A 13,871-nucleotide genomic window follows, 5' to 3' on the forward strand; every position below is an offset into this window, starting at 1 on the left:
CGGCACAACCCTGCTGATACACTATTTTTTGCACATTGTGTGAAATGTGAATAAACATTTATAGTCAAAATTAATAATTAAATGACATCATGGTGGGCATTGTACATCTAGTAAGAAAAAAGAATATTTATTACATGGGGAAAGTTTAGTTTAAATGTGTTGTAGAACTATTACTGTTACTTTATCTACATAAGATCAAATATTTTGGTATGAAAAGCTGCATTTTTTATTTAACCAAGTATCCTGTATCATAACTACATGTCTGACGATTGTAACAAACCAAACCGCATGAAAATCGGTTGAGAATTCAGCGAGTAATGATGATTTTAATCATAAATAATCTCCTGCCTCAATAGACATACATGCATTAGGCAGCGCGGCTCCACCTGGGCAAGATGGCGGCCGCGTTGACGTATCGCTCCAATGAGGAGCACCGTTGAATGCGGCATCTACGTATATATATCTATGCGGTCTGCTGACAGTCCAAAATGGCGGCGGTAGGACGAAACCATGGGCGAGTCTGTTGCTATGGGGCGTTGTATTGAGCTTCGCCTCTTGGTATCCATGCTCTTTGCTTGTGTATCCTCGCTTCCCTCTCCGCTGAAAGACTCCTCCGAGTGCAATTAACGAATTGAGACGTCCTACAAGATGGCGAGTCTCGATCGATATCCGGGTCAAGTGATCGAGGATAGAGGACGGAGGAGTCGAGGAGGGATATTGGCATGAACCCATTGTAAGGCGAGTGGAACTCATCTATTGGTTCGGTGTTTTCCAGGGACAAAACACCGTGCAGTGTCACACTGAAAGCGTTCCGGAGTTCAGAACGGGACGGTTGTTAGCTTATAGGTTATTTGCGATAAAATTTGTATATTGTGTTAGTTTAAAATTAAACGCACAGTGAAATGTTTTAATGGCTGTGTTCACAGAGTAACTGTCTAAGGTAACGTTTATGTGTTTATTTTGTGTGCGGTGAAGGTGACGTTGGCTGTTGACGTTGACACTGAAGGCTTGCTTTCAACTCTTAAGATTTTCCACTTATGTTCTGTTTACGTTTCGTTCGTTAGCTCACTGTCCCTCAGCTGCTTTACTGTTATCATTACTGTCGCATGTAGTTTATTCGCTGTTCTGTTCCTCATAGCTAGGGTCAACCCGAACAGCAAAGCTAGCTTCCATTAAATCATATGCAACACAGTTATCGTTTGATTCGGTGCGACAGTTCGACGAGGTGTCGTCAGTAACGTTATGGTGCCACTCATATACCGATACTGCTTACTTATTCCAAAAGCCACGTTGTTCTATAAAACGTTGTCATTAACAAACCAATCAAAACCCCTCAAACTGTATTCTCCTAACACAGACGGCTGATCTTTACCAAAATGAAATGCAACATGACAGAAAAAAATGTTCATGCAGAAACTGAACAGTTGAACTGAGTGTTATTGTCTTCTCCTTCACTTTACCTGTGTGTAGCAACAGATGCTCTCCATGCAGTGTGCTCCTTCCCCCTGAGGCTGTCATCAGCTGTTTGAGGCTGACAGCAGAGCAGGATGTCAGACAGTGGGAACCAGTCATGCCTGATGGGAGCAGAGGACACTGTGTCCTTCCTGGTATGAGTCTTGTCCATTTAGTACTGACAGTTACAACATGGTCGGTGTTGTTCATTCTCTCTGTAAAAATATTTGGCTCATGCATTCATGCTCATGCAGTGTTTTCCTTTAGTTACCTCAGAAATTGGTTCATTACATGACTGAATGTGATGTTAAATAGATCGTATCAAGGTTGCAACTTCAGATCACTAATGTGGCAGCTGTAGCTGTAGTTGGTTGAATGGGTTGGTCATCAATTGCAGGGTTGTTGGTGGTTGTTGTTGCTCTCCATATGTGTCACACTGGAAGCAATTTTCTGCCAAGGGAATGTAATGTAATATAACAACCGTAAAACTTCAATTAATAGCCCGGGCCATTATTTGCTTGAATCACCAAAATCACCCAAGCCCATACTGTATTTGGGACAGGCGTCTAAATTCCTTTTACCCAAACCTGCTGCTCAGCAAAGATGGGAATTACAATCAAATTGTTTATATAAACCAGTATGAATATTACTTGTTTAAAAATTAGGCTTCAGATAATATAGCCTATCAATTATAAATCATTCATTTGATTTAGCTCTGCTAGACAGCGTATCAAAGGAAAATCAATATCTTACAGTGTAATGGAGGCATGGACACATAATTTGAGTTAGCCAACAACCTGGTTTTATACATCTGAAGAACTTCTATTAAAAAAATTAATTGCTTGGCCACCAGACAAGGTGTCTAATTGAGTTTATGTTTCAAAATGTGTAGCCACACTGGTTGAGTGAAAGGGACTGGGTGTTTAATGGGGAATAGGCTTTTAAAGTTTTACTGTACTTCAAAAGTACAGTAAAACAGTGTTGGTCTGAAGAGCTTACATCAGGCAACAGTTGGGAGAGACAAACAGTAAAGGTTTCAGTGTGATGGTGCATGTATTCAGAGCTGATATGATCAGTCAGTGTTGACTGATTGACAAACAAATCATCTATTTTCTAAAAAAAATAAGAACAAAAGGCTATTTATTTGGATTTTAGACCGTTGGTTGGATAAAGGAAGGTATTTAAAGACACTGTCTTGAAAATTTTGGGGGGCATTTTTCACTATTTCTGCCACTTTATAGAATAAACAGTTGAGAGAATAATCATCAGATGAACTGATCTTTGCATATCCACCTCATTCTTGAGGGCACTACTGTAGAAATGATAATGTCCTCAACTTTCTGTGCGATAGCGGAAGTAGCAGTAAGCTAGTTAGTCCCATAGACTATCTGTGGTTAGTCCCAGTGGCTACTCTTGGTGGCTAACTGCCAACGCTGGTTCTTTTCGAAAGTAATTTGCCTTCAGTTGAGCAAATATAAATTTATTTTTTAACAAATATTTAACTAATGTTAACTTAGCATTATCTAAAATCGCTTTGCGGAGCTCTGGTACCTGTTGCACTGTCCGTGTCTGTGATGCCTAACAACCAGTCTAAGCTAAATTTTTGTCTTCAGCAACTGTCTGTTGAACATGTAACCAGTTCATTCTCAACCTACATTACAAAAGTGCTTGTTATAAAATAAACTCAGCAACATAGCTTGAAATATGTATTTAGTCATTAGGGCTGAGAATGTTTTACTGATTTACCATACTTCCTTTAAATCATATAAAAAATTAATTCCAAAAGTTATTTCTTTTACTACTATTTTATATTACTATTACTGAAGTGTGCTGTTAAATTCAGCATCCTGTATCGCTCAGAACAGATTTTAATGAATCAGATGTTAAAAAAACCGTGTGAACTGCATAGTTAATGCAGACGAGCTGAGAATTAGCTGGGAAACAATACATTTATTCACTTTACAGGGAGCTACAGTTAATACTGAATTATGCCGAATGTGTTAGTAGCTCTTGATAAGTCATAGCAAATCATGAATCATCTTTAGAAGCTACCTTAAGCTAGCTCGGGCCATGTTAAAGTTAACAATATTTTAACAGAGCAAGGCAAGCTAATTGCTAGCATGCTTGGGTGAAAAGGAAAAAAAAATCAATGCTTTGAGATGGCTGTCAGAGATGGTAAATGGACCTGCATTTGTATAGCGCCTTTCTAGTCATCTAGTGACCACTCAAAGCACTTTTTACACTACGAGTCACATTCACCCATTCACACACACATTCATACACTGGTGGCCGAGGCTACCGTACAAGGTGCCACCTACTACTCAGTTTTTAACACACTCACACACTGATGGAACAGCCATCGGGAGCAATTTGGGGTTCAGTATCTTGCTCAAGGATACTTCGACATGCAGCCTGGAGAAGCCCGGGATCGAACCACTGATCTTTCGATTGGTGGACGACCCGCTCTACCTCTGAGCCACAGCCGCCCCTAAAGAGATGGCAGAGGTATGATCACAAAAGCCAGTTTGAGCTATAAGAATTGGTGTGTTCCACGTTTTATTTCCCAGTTGCCCTTGGAAAGAAGAATAGAGTACTGTAAACAAACTGTTACCATTGGAAATCGCTGGATTCGGTTCAATGCTGGAGATCACGCACATAATTCTAGCAAGGGATCATTGGGGCTAGGAATAACTCGGATATGGTAGAATGCATATTGCACTCCTGTCCCTCCAGCCAAATTCATGAACCAGTGAATGATTTGTGAGATCTCCAGCAGATAGACACCACAGTCTTGATTTGAATGGAGAATAGTTTAATTGCTCACCCTGAAATGAGATTTTTTTCTGCAATTCATGATCTTGTAATACTGATTGGTACACTATTATATAATTATATAATTTCTCATGTTGTTTTATAGTGGCTCTTTCTGTCAAGTTCTCGTGTGTGTGTGTGTGTGTGTGTGTGTGTGTGTGTGTGTGTGTGTGTGTGTGTGTGTAAGGTCATGCTCTGGTAAACATGAATGTTTGTGCAGAGTTTCACAGCAATTCATCCAATAGTTGTTGAGATGTTTCAGTCTGGAGCAAAGTGATGGATTTAACTGCATGTCTTGGTCCACAGGTGTGTGTATTTCATGCATGGGAGGAATGGGTAGGCCTCGGCCAGTTGGAGGACTATCTGAGTGTTTTGGAGTACCTGTTGTGGGTCTTCACTCCTCTGGCTATTGTCTTCCTCGTGCCCTTCCTCATTGTCATCCTCCTCTACCTCTCTATACTCTTCCTTCATGTCTACAAGGTATGCAAACACTCTTTCCACCATCTGCACTGTGTCAACAGTAAATAATAGTTCATCTCATTTACGCAATGTTACAAACAACGACAAATGATTATTTTTAGGTATAAAATAATAGGTATAAATAATAACTGCTGGTGCTACAGCATGATACTCATATGCTATTTACTATATATATCTTCACAGAATTTGACAGAATGGAGCAAAATGTCATAAAAAGGGTCTGTTAACTGAGCAGAGTGACAAACAGTCTGCATTTTAGGTGTGAATTGAAAACAGAAGCCACAACATCTGCAACAACCGTAAGCTAGCCAGCTCAGTGCTGATTAGAGCATGGAACTGAGCAACCATCACAGACTGGAGCTGCTGTACAGCAGTCAGTCAGACAAATGGACTGGTAATAATCAAGTTGCCCAAACTGTTTACTGAGTCTCAGATCAGGTCAGCCAACTAGATAATCCAAACATCATGAGCCTTAACTTGCTTACTTTAAGGGCTGTCAATTAATCAATTCTAACTTCGAATATATAATCAAATTGTAAAACAAACAAGCAAAAAACCCTTAAAAACTGGCATTCGATTGTGAAGATTAGTATTTGACTGGGGGGGAAAAAGCAGCACTACCACAGCTGTGTGCCTCGCAAGAAATACCATATTGAAAGCAATATAAATATTATTTAACCTGCATAGAAATTAGACTGTCAGTTATTTTATCATTTACAAATCATTTATATGACCTCGCCCCAAGAGACAGTGCAATCTCAGTTCTTGCTGTAGTACCAATCATGATACAGAGAGAGAGATGCATTACATTATCCACCTTATTCCTGAGGGTGCCACTATAGAATTGATTATGGGTGCAACTTCTGGTGAGATAGTGGAAGCAGCAGTAAGCTAGTTAGGAGCATTGCCTTCTATGGTCAGTCCCAGTGGCTAATCTTGGTGGCTGACTGTCAACTGCTGTTCTTTTTGAAAGTAAGTTGCCTTTGATTTAGCAAATACTGCTTTGTTTTTTCAACAGATATTTAACTAATGTTAAATTAGCATGTATTAAAATATCCTTGATGAGCTCTGGTACCTGTTGAACTGTCCACATCTGTAACATTACTAACAGTCAGACTAAGCTAAATTTGTGGCTTCAACAACAGTGCTGAAAATGCACCCAGAACAAAAAAGGGAATGTTCCTATAACTAGCGTTACAGGTTCCATCACCCACCCACAGGGGAAAAGGTTGCCATCCATCCTTTGTAAATACAGGATTGTCCAATATTAATAAAATGCACTGTCCCTTACTGAATCAGTACGAGATATGATTTGTCCCAAATTTTCGTGCACACCCTACTCTAAATGCATACACTATGTTTTCACATGCTTGGGATTACATAAGAAATAACAAAACTGAAAGAGTTTCAAGAGCAAAGAAGTATAATATAAGTAGTATAATATATATATCAAAATTTGTGGAAGAGAGTGACACCTAGAATGATAGGTCTGTCACTCACCATCAGTACATGATATCCCTGTCTTTACTGTCTGATTTCATTCTCAACCTGCATTAGAAAATTGCCCTTTATAGACATAGGTGAATGTTAAGAATAAGTGTTCTGGACCACACTATTGAAATAAGATCCAGGTAGTATAAATCTGTTGCTGTTGTCCTGTCGTGTCTTGTCCTTGAGTCACTCCACACAGTATATTTTCTGATGTCTTCTTCTAACAGAGGAAGAATCAGCTGAGGGAAGCTTACTGCAACAACTTGTGGGATGGAGCCAGGAAGACCCTGGCTACTCTGTGGGATGGACATGGAGCCATATGGCATGGTAAGACACCACAGGCTTAATTTATCGAAGATCTGTAGCATCCTTAAGATTCTGTCCCATCAGGTGGCATATATACAATCGTTAGCACCATAAAAGACAAGAAAAAGGAGAAAGATAGATTCTGAGGTCAAACTGCACTTTTTCCTGTCACTGCTAATATTCAGCTGTGAGCTTGTTGGAAGGCACATATGAAAAAATGGCAAGTGCCCAGAGAGAGTACATGTGTATTTGAAAGGTGTCTTTGCCTTATACCTAAGCCTTGCAAAAGAAATGTGTTGGTTGTGTTTATGAATGTAGTTTTTGTGCTTCTACCGACGACAGCTGTAGACATTATGTTTTAGGGGTGTCTGTCCATCTGTCCCATTCTTGTGAACATGATATATCAAGAACGCCTAGAGGGAGTTTCTTTATATTTGGCACAAACATTCAGTTTGATTCAGTGATAAACTAATTAGATTTTGGTTGTTGTTGGTCAAAGTTCAAGGTCACTGTGACCTTATCTGTCCTATTCTCGTGACCATGGTATCTGAAGAACAACATGAGGGAATTTCTTCACATTTCATCACAACGAGGACTGATTAGAATTTGGTGGGTCACTTTGACTTGTTTTTAACATGTTTTTAGCCATAACTCAAGAAGTCTAATAGGATAAAACAATGAAGTGATGACATTTTATATCCAAAAGGTCAAACGTCAACTTCTCTGTGACATAATATTCTGCAAAAACACTTTTCTGGCCATTACTCAACGTTATATCTCAGGAACAGAAAGGGAGACATTTGGTCAGATACTGAATTGGTGACACAAATCTTGGATGTCCACCATGAAACTATGCTGATTGTTTAGATCTTGTGTGCTGCCAGGTGGAAGATTTGTGTGATGCATCCATGTTTTCACAGTCATGGATGTAAACTATAACTGCAACGTGACTGGTGCGTGATGGCATACAACTGCAAGGCAGTAACTCTAGTTTTATTTTGTTTCTTACAATTGAGGAGCACTGTGCTGTGTGAACACACAAATATACCTCTAGTGTGTATTTATTTGTGGCCTACTCTTCCTGTTTCTGTCCCTGATCACACGTACCTTATATTTTGTGTGCGTGCGTGCGTGCGCGCGTGCGCGTGTGTGTCTACCAGGTTATGAGATCCATGGGATGGAGAAGATCCCTGACAAAGGACCAGCACTGATAGTGTACTATCATGGAGCCATTCCCATCGACTACTATTACTTCCTGGCCAATGTTATCATCCAAAAGGGACGGCCCTGCCACTCTGTGGCTGACCACTGCCTCTTCAAGATCCCAGGTACTCACACAATTTCACTATAGGTTTCGGTTTACTTTTTATTGTGTTGTTGTTAGCTTCTTTCACCCAAATTAGGGCTTAGCTAAAAGTAAAAAGTTAAAACTCTAACTTCAACTTTATCTCAATCATACAAGTCCACTGTAAAGTCTTGAAGTGTTTTATTTGTTTAATCAAAAAAGTAGAGAAAAAAATTGAATCTCAACCAGATACAAGAAGATGAGTGTCCGCCCCATGTAGGCTATGTCCTCTGCAGCGGCCCGGGTTTGATTACCACCTGTGGCCCTTTGCTGCGTGTCATCCCCATTCTCTTTCCCGCTTTCCTGTCACTCTTCAGCTGCTCTATAATAAAGATGTCAAAAGCCCCGCAAAAAAAAATCTTTAAAAATTAGAATTTTATTCTCTCAGTTTATCTGTTCAGCATGAGCCTTCTGAGTGATTTGACTTAATCTGTGTCCATTTCCACACTTGTTCACCAGACATTGTGAAAAACAATCCAGAGAAATAATGTTAATCTTATTCCAGGATCAGACTACAGAAGATCAGTCAGATAATGATCCAACTCAACAGTTGTGGGGTGTCAGGAATGAAAATGAGTGTCAGGTGTGACTGTTGCTGGTTTTATTCCATGTTATGTAAAGCCCCTTTCCCACTGCACCCTAAAGACCCATTTACACCCACTAACATCTGACTTTTTAATGCAATGGGAATGGTTTTAATCGTCATTCACACCCGTGTCAAATGATTCTGCAGTAGTCACGAGTATTTATTGCCTCCGACTCTAATCGGCATAGATGGGAACACAATACCCGGATGAACGTGCTAATTTTAGCCCTTGAACTGACAAGATGCAATGACGCACCGTTACAAAACACTGCCCATCTTCACCCAAACAGCGCTCAAACATCGCTCCAAATTCGTCCGCACAGAGTTTTAGAGAGACTGAGTACGTAGGAGATAGATTTTCTTTCCTTTGTGCTGCTGTCTTGTGCTGTCTACTGCTTACCTGTTCTCCAGCCTGTCCATGACGTTGACGTGACACACCAAAGACAAAACAGACAAAAAAAAAACTCACACAGAAAGGCATAGTCGTTTGCTGCAGGGCCATGTACAAGGCTGTGCTCTACTGGCAATAGGAAACGTGTCTATAGCCTGTGCTTAGCAATATTACCCATATTTTTAAAACCCACGCACACGTGCTAATTTTGGTGGACACGTGGTATAAAAGAAAACTGATGCAGCATTGTTTAAACCTCCTGACAAAAACATTATGTAGATATTTTTTTGTCTTTACCTTGTGTAGTTTGACAACTGCTACGACGTTTGGTGACATTAAGCAATCGAAGCACACAGTACTCAGGGGCACTCCATCAATTTAATTTTACCCATGGGTGTGATGTCACCGTCTGCACACACACTGTGAAAGCTGTCGACCCACACACTCACCTTTTCTCCTACTGACTGGGCAGTTAGCTCGAAGTCTAGGACTTTCTTTGCCACTGATGGCTTCTCTTGAATGTTTGTGCCAATATTGACTTTAAAATATAACAACATAGAGTTCACCTTCACTTCACTTTACAGATGAATGCTTCCAGCTGAACTGTCATGCAGAAACCCCTAACTACATACAGAACCATTTGTGGTTGGTGCTGTCAGGTGGCACAGTGCAGTTAGTCCCTGACACCCTACTGTTCACCTGTACGTCACACAAGTCATTAGGGTTACATCCACACTAAAATGTTTTTGTTTACGAAACACATACCTGTTTCTATGTTTATGCCAATTGTCCACACTACTCTGGCGTTTTGGAACCCGGAAAACGGACACCTTTGACTATGCTGCTGACACTGCTTTAGTTTGAAAAAAACAGGGTTGCATTTTAGTCTGGACGGGCGAAAACACTGAAGGAGACTATGGGTTCATCCCAATATCCCTCCTAGACTCCTCTATCCTCTATCCTCTATCCTCACTCACAATCAGAATATCAATAAATACAGATGCAAATAATGAATAAATCATATAAACACATTGTGTGACTCTGAGCAGGACACAGTACATATAAAGTTTCTATAACTGTTAATAAAGCCCCCTGACAGCTGATCCAGCTGTGATCAGCCGCCGCCGTCATCACAAACGGGCGTCGCTTCACATGACACTTTAGAGGAAAAGACGTCTCATTTCTCTAAAGATATGTTTTCTCGTATCTTCTCTCCTCGTGTCTCATCCTAGTATCTCTCCCCCCTGTCTTACAAGGGCGGAGCTAAGACACGAGGAAGAGACACAAGTGAGGGAAACTTGGATACGAGATTCGGTATTGGGATGAACCCTATGACACAGATTCCCACGTTCCCTTCCTGATTGGATCTCATCAGTGATGTGATCATTTATGTCAAGCCTACATACCTTTTGTGATTTCATTCTTCTTGTGTGGGTACTCCTGTCCGATTGTCATGACATCCTCTAGCGATGGATAATGCTCCCAATACTGCTCTGATATGTTGCTGCATTTTCTTTGTAATGGTTCTCAATGTGTTTTCAGTCGCTGTGACTTTACTTTCACTAACAGTTTCACCTCGCTGTCAGTCCGAGCAAAAAAAAATCTCACTATCTCCGAAGTATTTTCTGTAACTATGCAACTAACTGCAGAGTAGACAATCTGCTTCCTGTTTATATCAGGACTATGCACATGCCAGGTGTACATGATGATCATGTGATATGCAATTTCAGGGGTGTTAGTATAGATGGCGATCAGATCTGAAACAGTGTTGAAATGCTCATGTGTACGGAAATGTATTTGTGTGGATGTGGCCTAAATGACAGCAGGCTCTGATTGCTTGGAGTCCATGCAGTCTGCAGCGACCAGTCCGCAGCAGAATCACCTGATCTGACACAGTTTCCATCTCAAAAGACAATCATCCTATAGTCTAACCCTGGCATTAGTGTGTGACCACAGAATTTTAGGTGACCCATGAAAAACATTTAGGATCATGAATTTATGTAGGTATTTTTTTTTCCTCTGTTAATTTTTTTAAATGCTAGCTTCATCTTATTTCCTTTCTCTTCCCCGTGGCTCTTTCTCATTCTACCCTATCCTCTATCATCCTTTTCCAGGTTTCAAGTTACTGTTGGAGGTGTTCAGTGTGATCCATGGTCCTCAGGAGGAGTGTGTGCGAGCTCTGAAGAATGGTCACCTATTGGCAATTTCTCCAGGAGGAGTGCGGGAGGCTCTATTCAGTGATGAGACCTACCCTCTTCTCTGGGGCAAACGCAGAGGCTTCGCCCAGGTCGCCATCGACGCTCAAGTGGTGCGTTGCATGAAATTGTAGATTACATTCACATCATCAGTTTCACCAATATAAAATGTTACACTGAATTTCAGTGTTTCCCAGTAGGGGTGTAAATCACCAGTTTCATCACAATAGGATATTATATCAATTCTTTGGACAACGATACAATATTTTCCAATATCACAATGTCTGCCATGATACCATTTCGATTCGATACAGTTCAGGAGTCTGTCATCGATATTTGGCGATATTAAATGCCCATTTAACACAGTCTGTTACAGAAGATGCTGCCACCCCTTTCGTTTTTACTTTTGGCCATAAAACACAAGCAACATATGAATAGTAAGTACAGTAAAGATCACATTAAACTGACTCCACTTACACAAATAAAACAGTAAATGGGATAAGTTAACCTTCAGGGCTTTCTGTCAGAGAGACCTTTCTGGAAGAAAACTTTTCATTTTAATCGAAACCATCATCTTATCCTAAAAACTTTTAGTAAGGAGTCCTAGCTTAGGATAGCCTGGAAATCCAGACCCAAATCTAGAAAGATTTAGGGTCTGGCTATGAGTAATGCAAATGGCCCAACTCGAGGGGTGGCACCAAGCATGCATTTGAAAATATCACTGCATGCAATTGGATAACACTATGACCAATCAGAACAATACATGGGGTGACGTATTCAGAGCGCTACCAGCGGAGCTAACTGGTAGATTAGACTCTTGCTGTATCTGGTCGGCAAAACAGCAAAAACGTCCTTCTTGCATAGGAAAGATTCGAGCGCCGTCTTCTGTTCCTCTTTTAGAGAAAAAGCCAAGTCTAACTCGTTCATTGTAACGGCCAAAGCCGTTTCAAACAACTGGTGTTCATCCGTAGCCATCTTGCAGTGTTTACTGACTGATTCCGGACTTCGTCGTCGCAGTGCTGACGTCATCTGTTTAGCTCGCCTCTGGCCCGCCTATATCAGATACACCAATGTGATTGGTGCAGCTCGGCTCCAACAGCATGGGTAATGAGCATCATTACTGATTGCCAGAGTGACTCGCTGAGCAAATTCAAATTGTGCTCTCGCGAGAACTCTGGATTTCCAGGGTAAGCTTAGGAATGATTTAGGAAAGTTCTCAGAGCAAAGAAAGGACAGCAACTTTTATCTTAGTGTGGAGGTGTGGTTGACCCTGTTGCTAGGTGTGATGCATTCTTTTAACAGATGTGACTGGTTGTCACAGACACGCCCTTGTGTGAGCCTGCAAGGTGTGGACACCCAGTGGAAATGAAATGAACTGCATCACAATATGAGACTGAAAGTGTTGTCGTCGTTTGTATGATCACTGCTGTTGGAAGGTTGAGACGGACCAAAGTCATCACTGCTACACTGTTACATTTTTCCAGTTTTTCAAATATGTTAGTGTTGTGATCATTTTGTTTCTGGCATTATAGTGTTATTCCATTGGATGCAAAATGTGTGTGTATCTCTAATGAGATTGACCACAAACATAATTCCTGCACAATCTAATCTGTAGCATTTTATTTACTCACTGCCATGCAGTATTTGGAGAATATTTCTCTGACCTCATGGTGTTTCCACCATTTTCTCCTCTGCTTAAGAAACTCTTAAGCCCCTTAAAAGTCCTCCTCCCTGCCCCTAACAGTTTTTCACCTAAGGAGTGCTTTTAAGGTCTGAGATGCTCTGTGAATAACTTTTATCTTTACAAGGACCTAGTCTTAACTTTAAGGACAAATTCTAAGAAAACATCACAATTCTAAGAATTTTCTTATAATTTCTTTACTAAGAGCAACTTTTAGTGCTAGGAAGCTTTGTGAATACAGCCCCAGGTCTATTTGGCTTAAAGCCCTAAAGGAAAACTTCTCCAAACAGCCATAAAATACAGATTAACAACAAGATCATTCAACAAAAATATAACATACAGCTCAGTAATAACATGGACATAACAATTGTTTTTTGCCAGTCACCCATTATTAGCTATGCATGTTTACATTGCCTAGCGGCTCTACTTACAGCTTACCAAACTACATGTAACATTATTATTTTTCTTACTCACCGTTGGGTTAAGTTACTGTATCTCCCCACAGAACAGTACGGTTAAATTTCAGTCTGCATGCACGGTTTTTCTAGCCTGGCATTGCCAGACCCAATTTGCAAAACGTGAATAGGTCCGGACACGGAGTGTACATTTCCTCTATTCCTGAGGGGCGGTATCAACGGCTGTCACTCAAAGTGCCCCTTCACGCAATTGGAAAGACGGAAAACCAATCAGAGTAAACGAAACGTGTGACGTAGGCTAGCACAATGCCACTATAAACTAGGGATGCACCGAATATTCGGTAACCGAATATATTCGGCCGAATATTGCAAAAAAACACACATTCGGTATTCGGTGGAATAAGTTAAAAGCAAGGCCGAATAATAGCTGCGTTTTGATAACGCAATCAAACAGCGTGCCGTGACGGGCGGTATAAAATGTCGGCAGTGTGGCGATCTGCCCGTCACCACACTCGCATTTGCGACTAAAAATAATTTTGAGTGAGCAAAATAGGCTTAAATCATTCAGCACGCTGTGCGAGCAGCCTACAGATTTCAACCACCAGCAGAAACGAAAGGCAAATCCCATCGGTTGTGGGTTGAACGGGGGTCACAGACACAGACAGTAACGTTAATGTATTCCTGTCAAATACGGCGGCCATCGGCTTACCCGGCGAC

General features: G+C 40.8%; 1 protein-coding gene across 4 annotated transcripts in view; it reads left to right on the plus strand.

Annotated features, from left to right (window-relative positions):
- The first annotated feature begins 6 nt into the window (after positions 1–6).
- The window catches only part of tmem68 (transmembrane protein 68), a 26,244-nt gene continuing 12,379 nt past the window's right edge, over positions 7–13,871 (plus strand). For 3 of the 4 annotated variants that reach the window (XR_007571980.1, XM_050074843.1, XM_050074845.1), the window contains exons 1-6: positions 7–940; positions 1,471–1,607; positions 4,570–4,743; positions 6,462–6,561; positions 7,701–7,868; positions 10,977–11,170. Coding sequence is in view for 3 of the 4 variants with exons in the window: in XM_050074843.1 (XP_049930800.1) it covers positions 1,548–1,607; positions 4,570–4,743; positions 6,462–6,561; positions 7,701–7,868; positions 10,977–11,170 (696 nt within the window). In the remaining variant the exon portion in view is untranslated. The remainder of the gene's footprint in view (positions 941–1,470; positions 1,608–4,569; positions 4,744–6,461; positions 6,562–7,700; positions 7,869–10,976; positions 11,171–13,871) is intronic. The other variant, XM_050074844.1, reaches the window with a different exon arrangement.

The sequence above is a fragment of the Epinephelus moara genome, chromosome 21 (genome assembly GCF_006386435.1).
Source record: "Epinephelus moara isolate mb chromosome 21, YSFRI_EMoa_1.0, whole genome shotgun sequence".
In the NCBI taxonomy this organism is placed as follows: Eukaryota; Metazoa; Chordata; class Actinopteri; order Perciformes; family Serranidae; genus Epinephelus; species Epinephelus moara.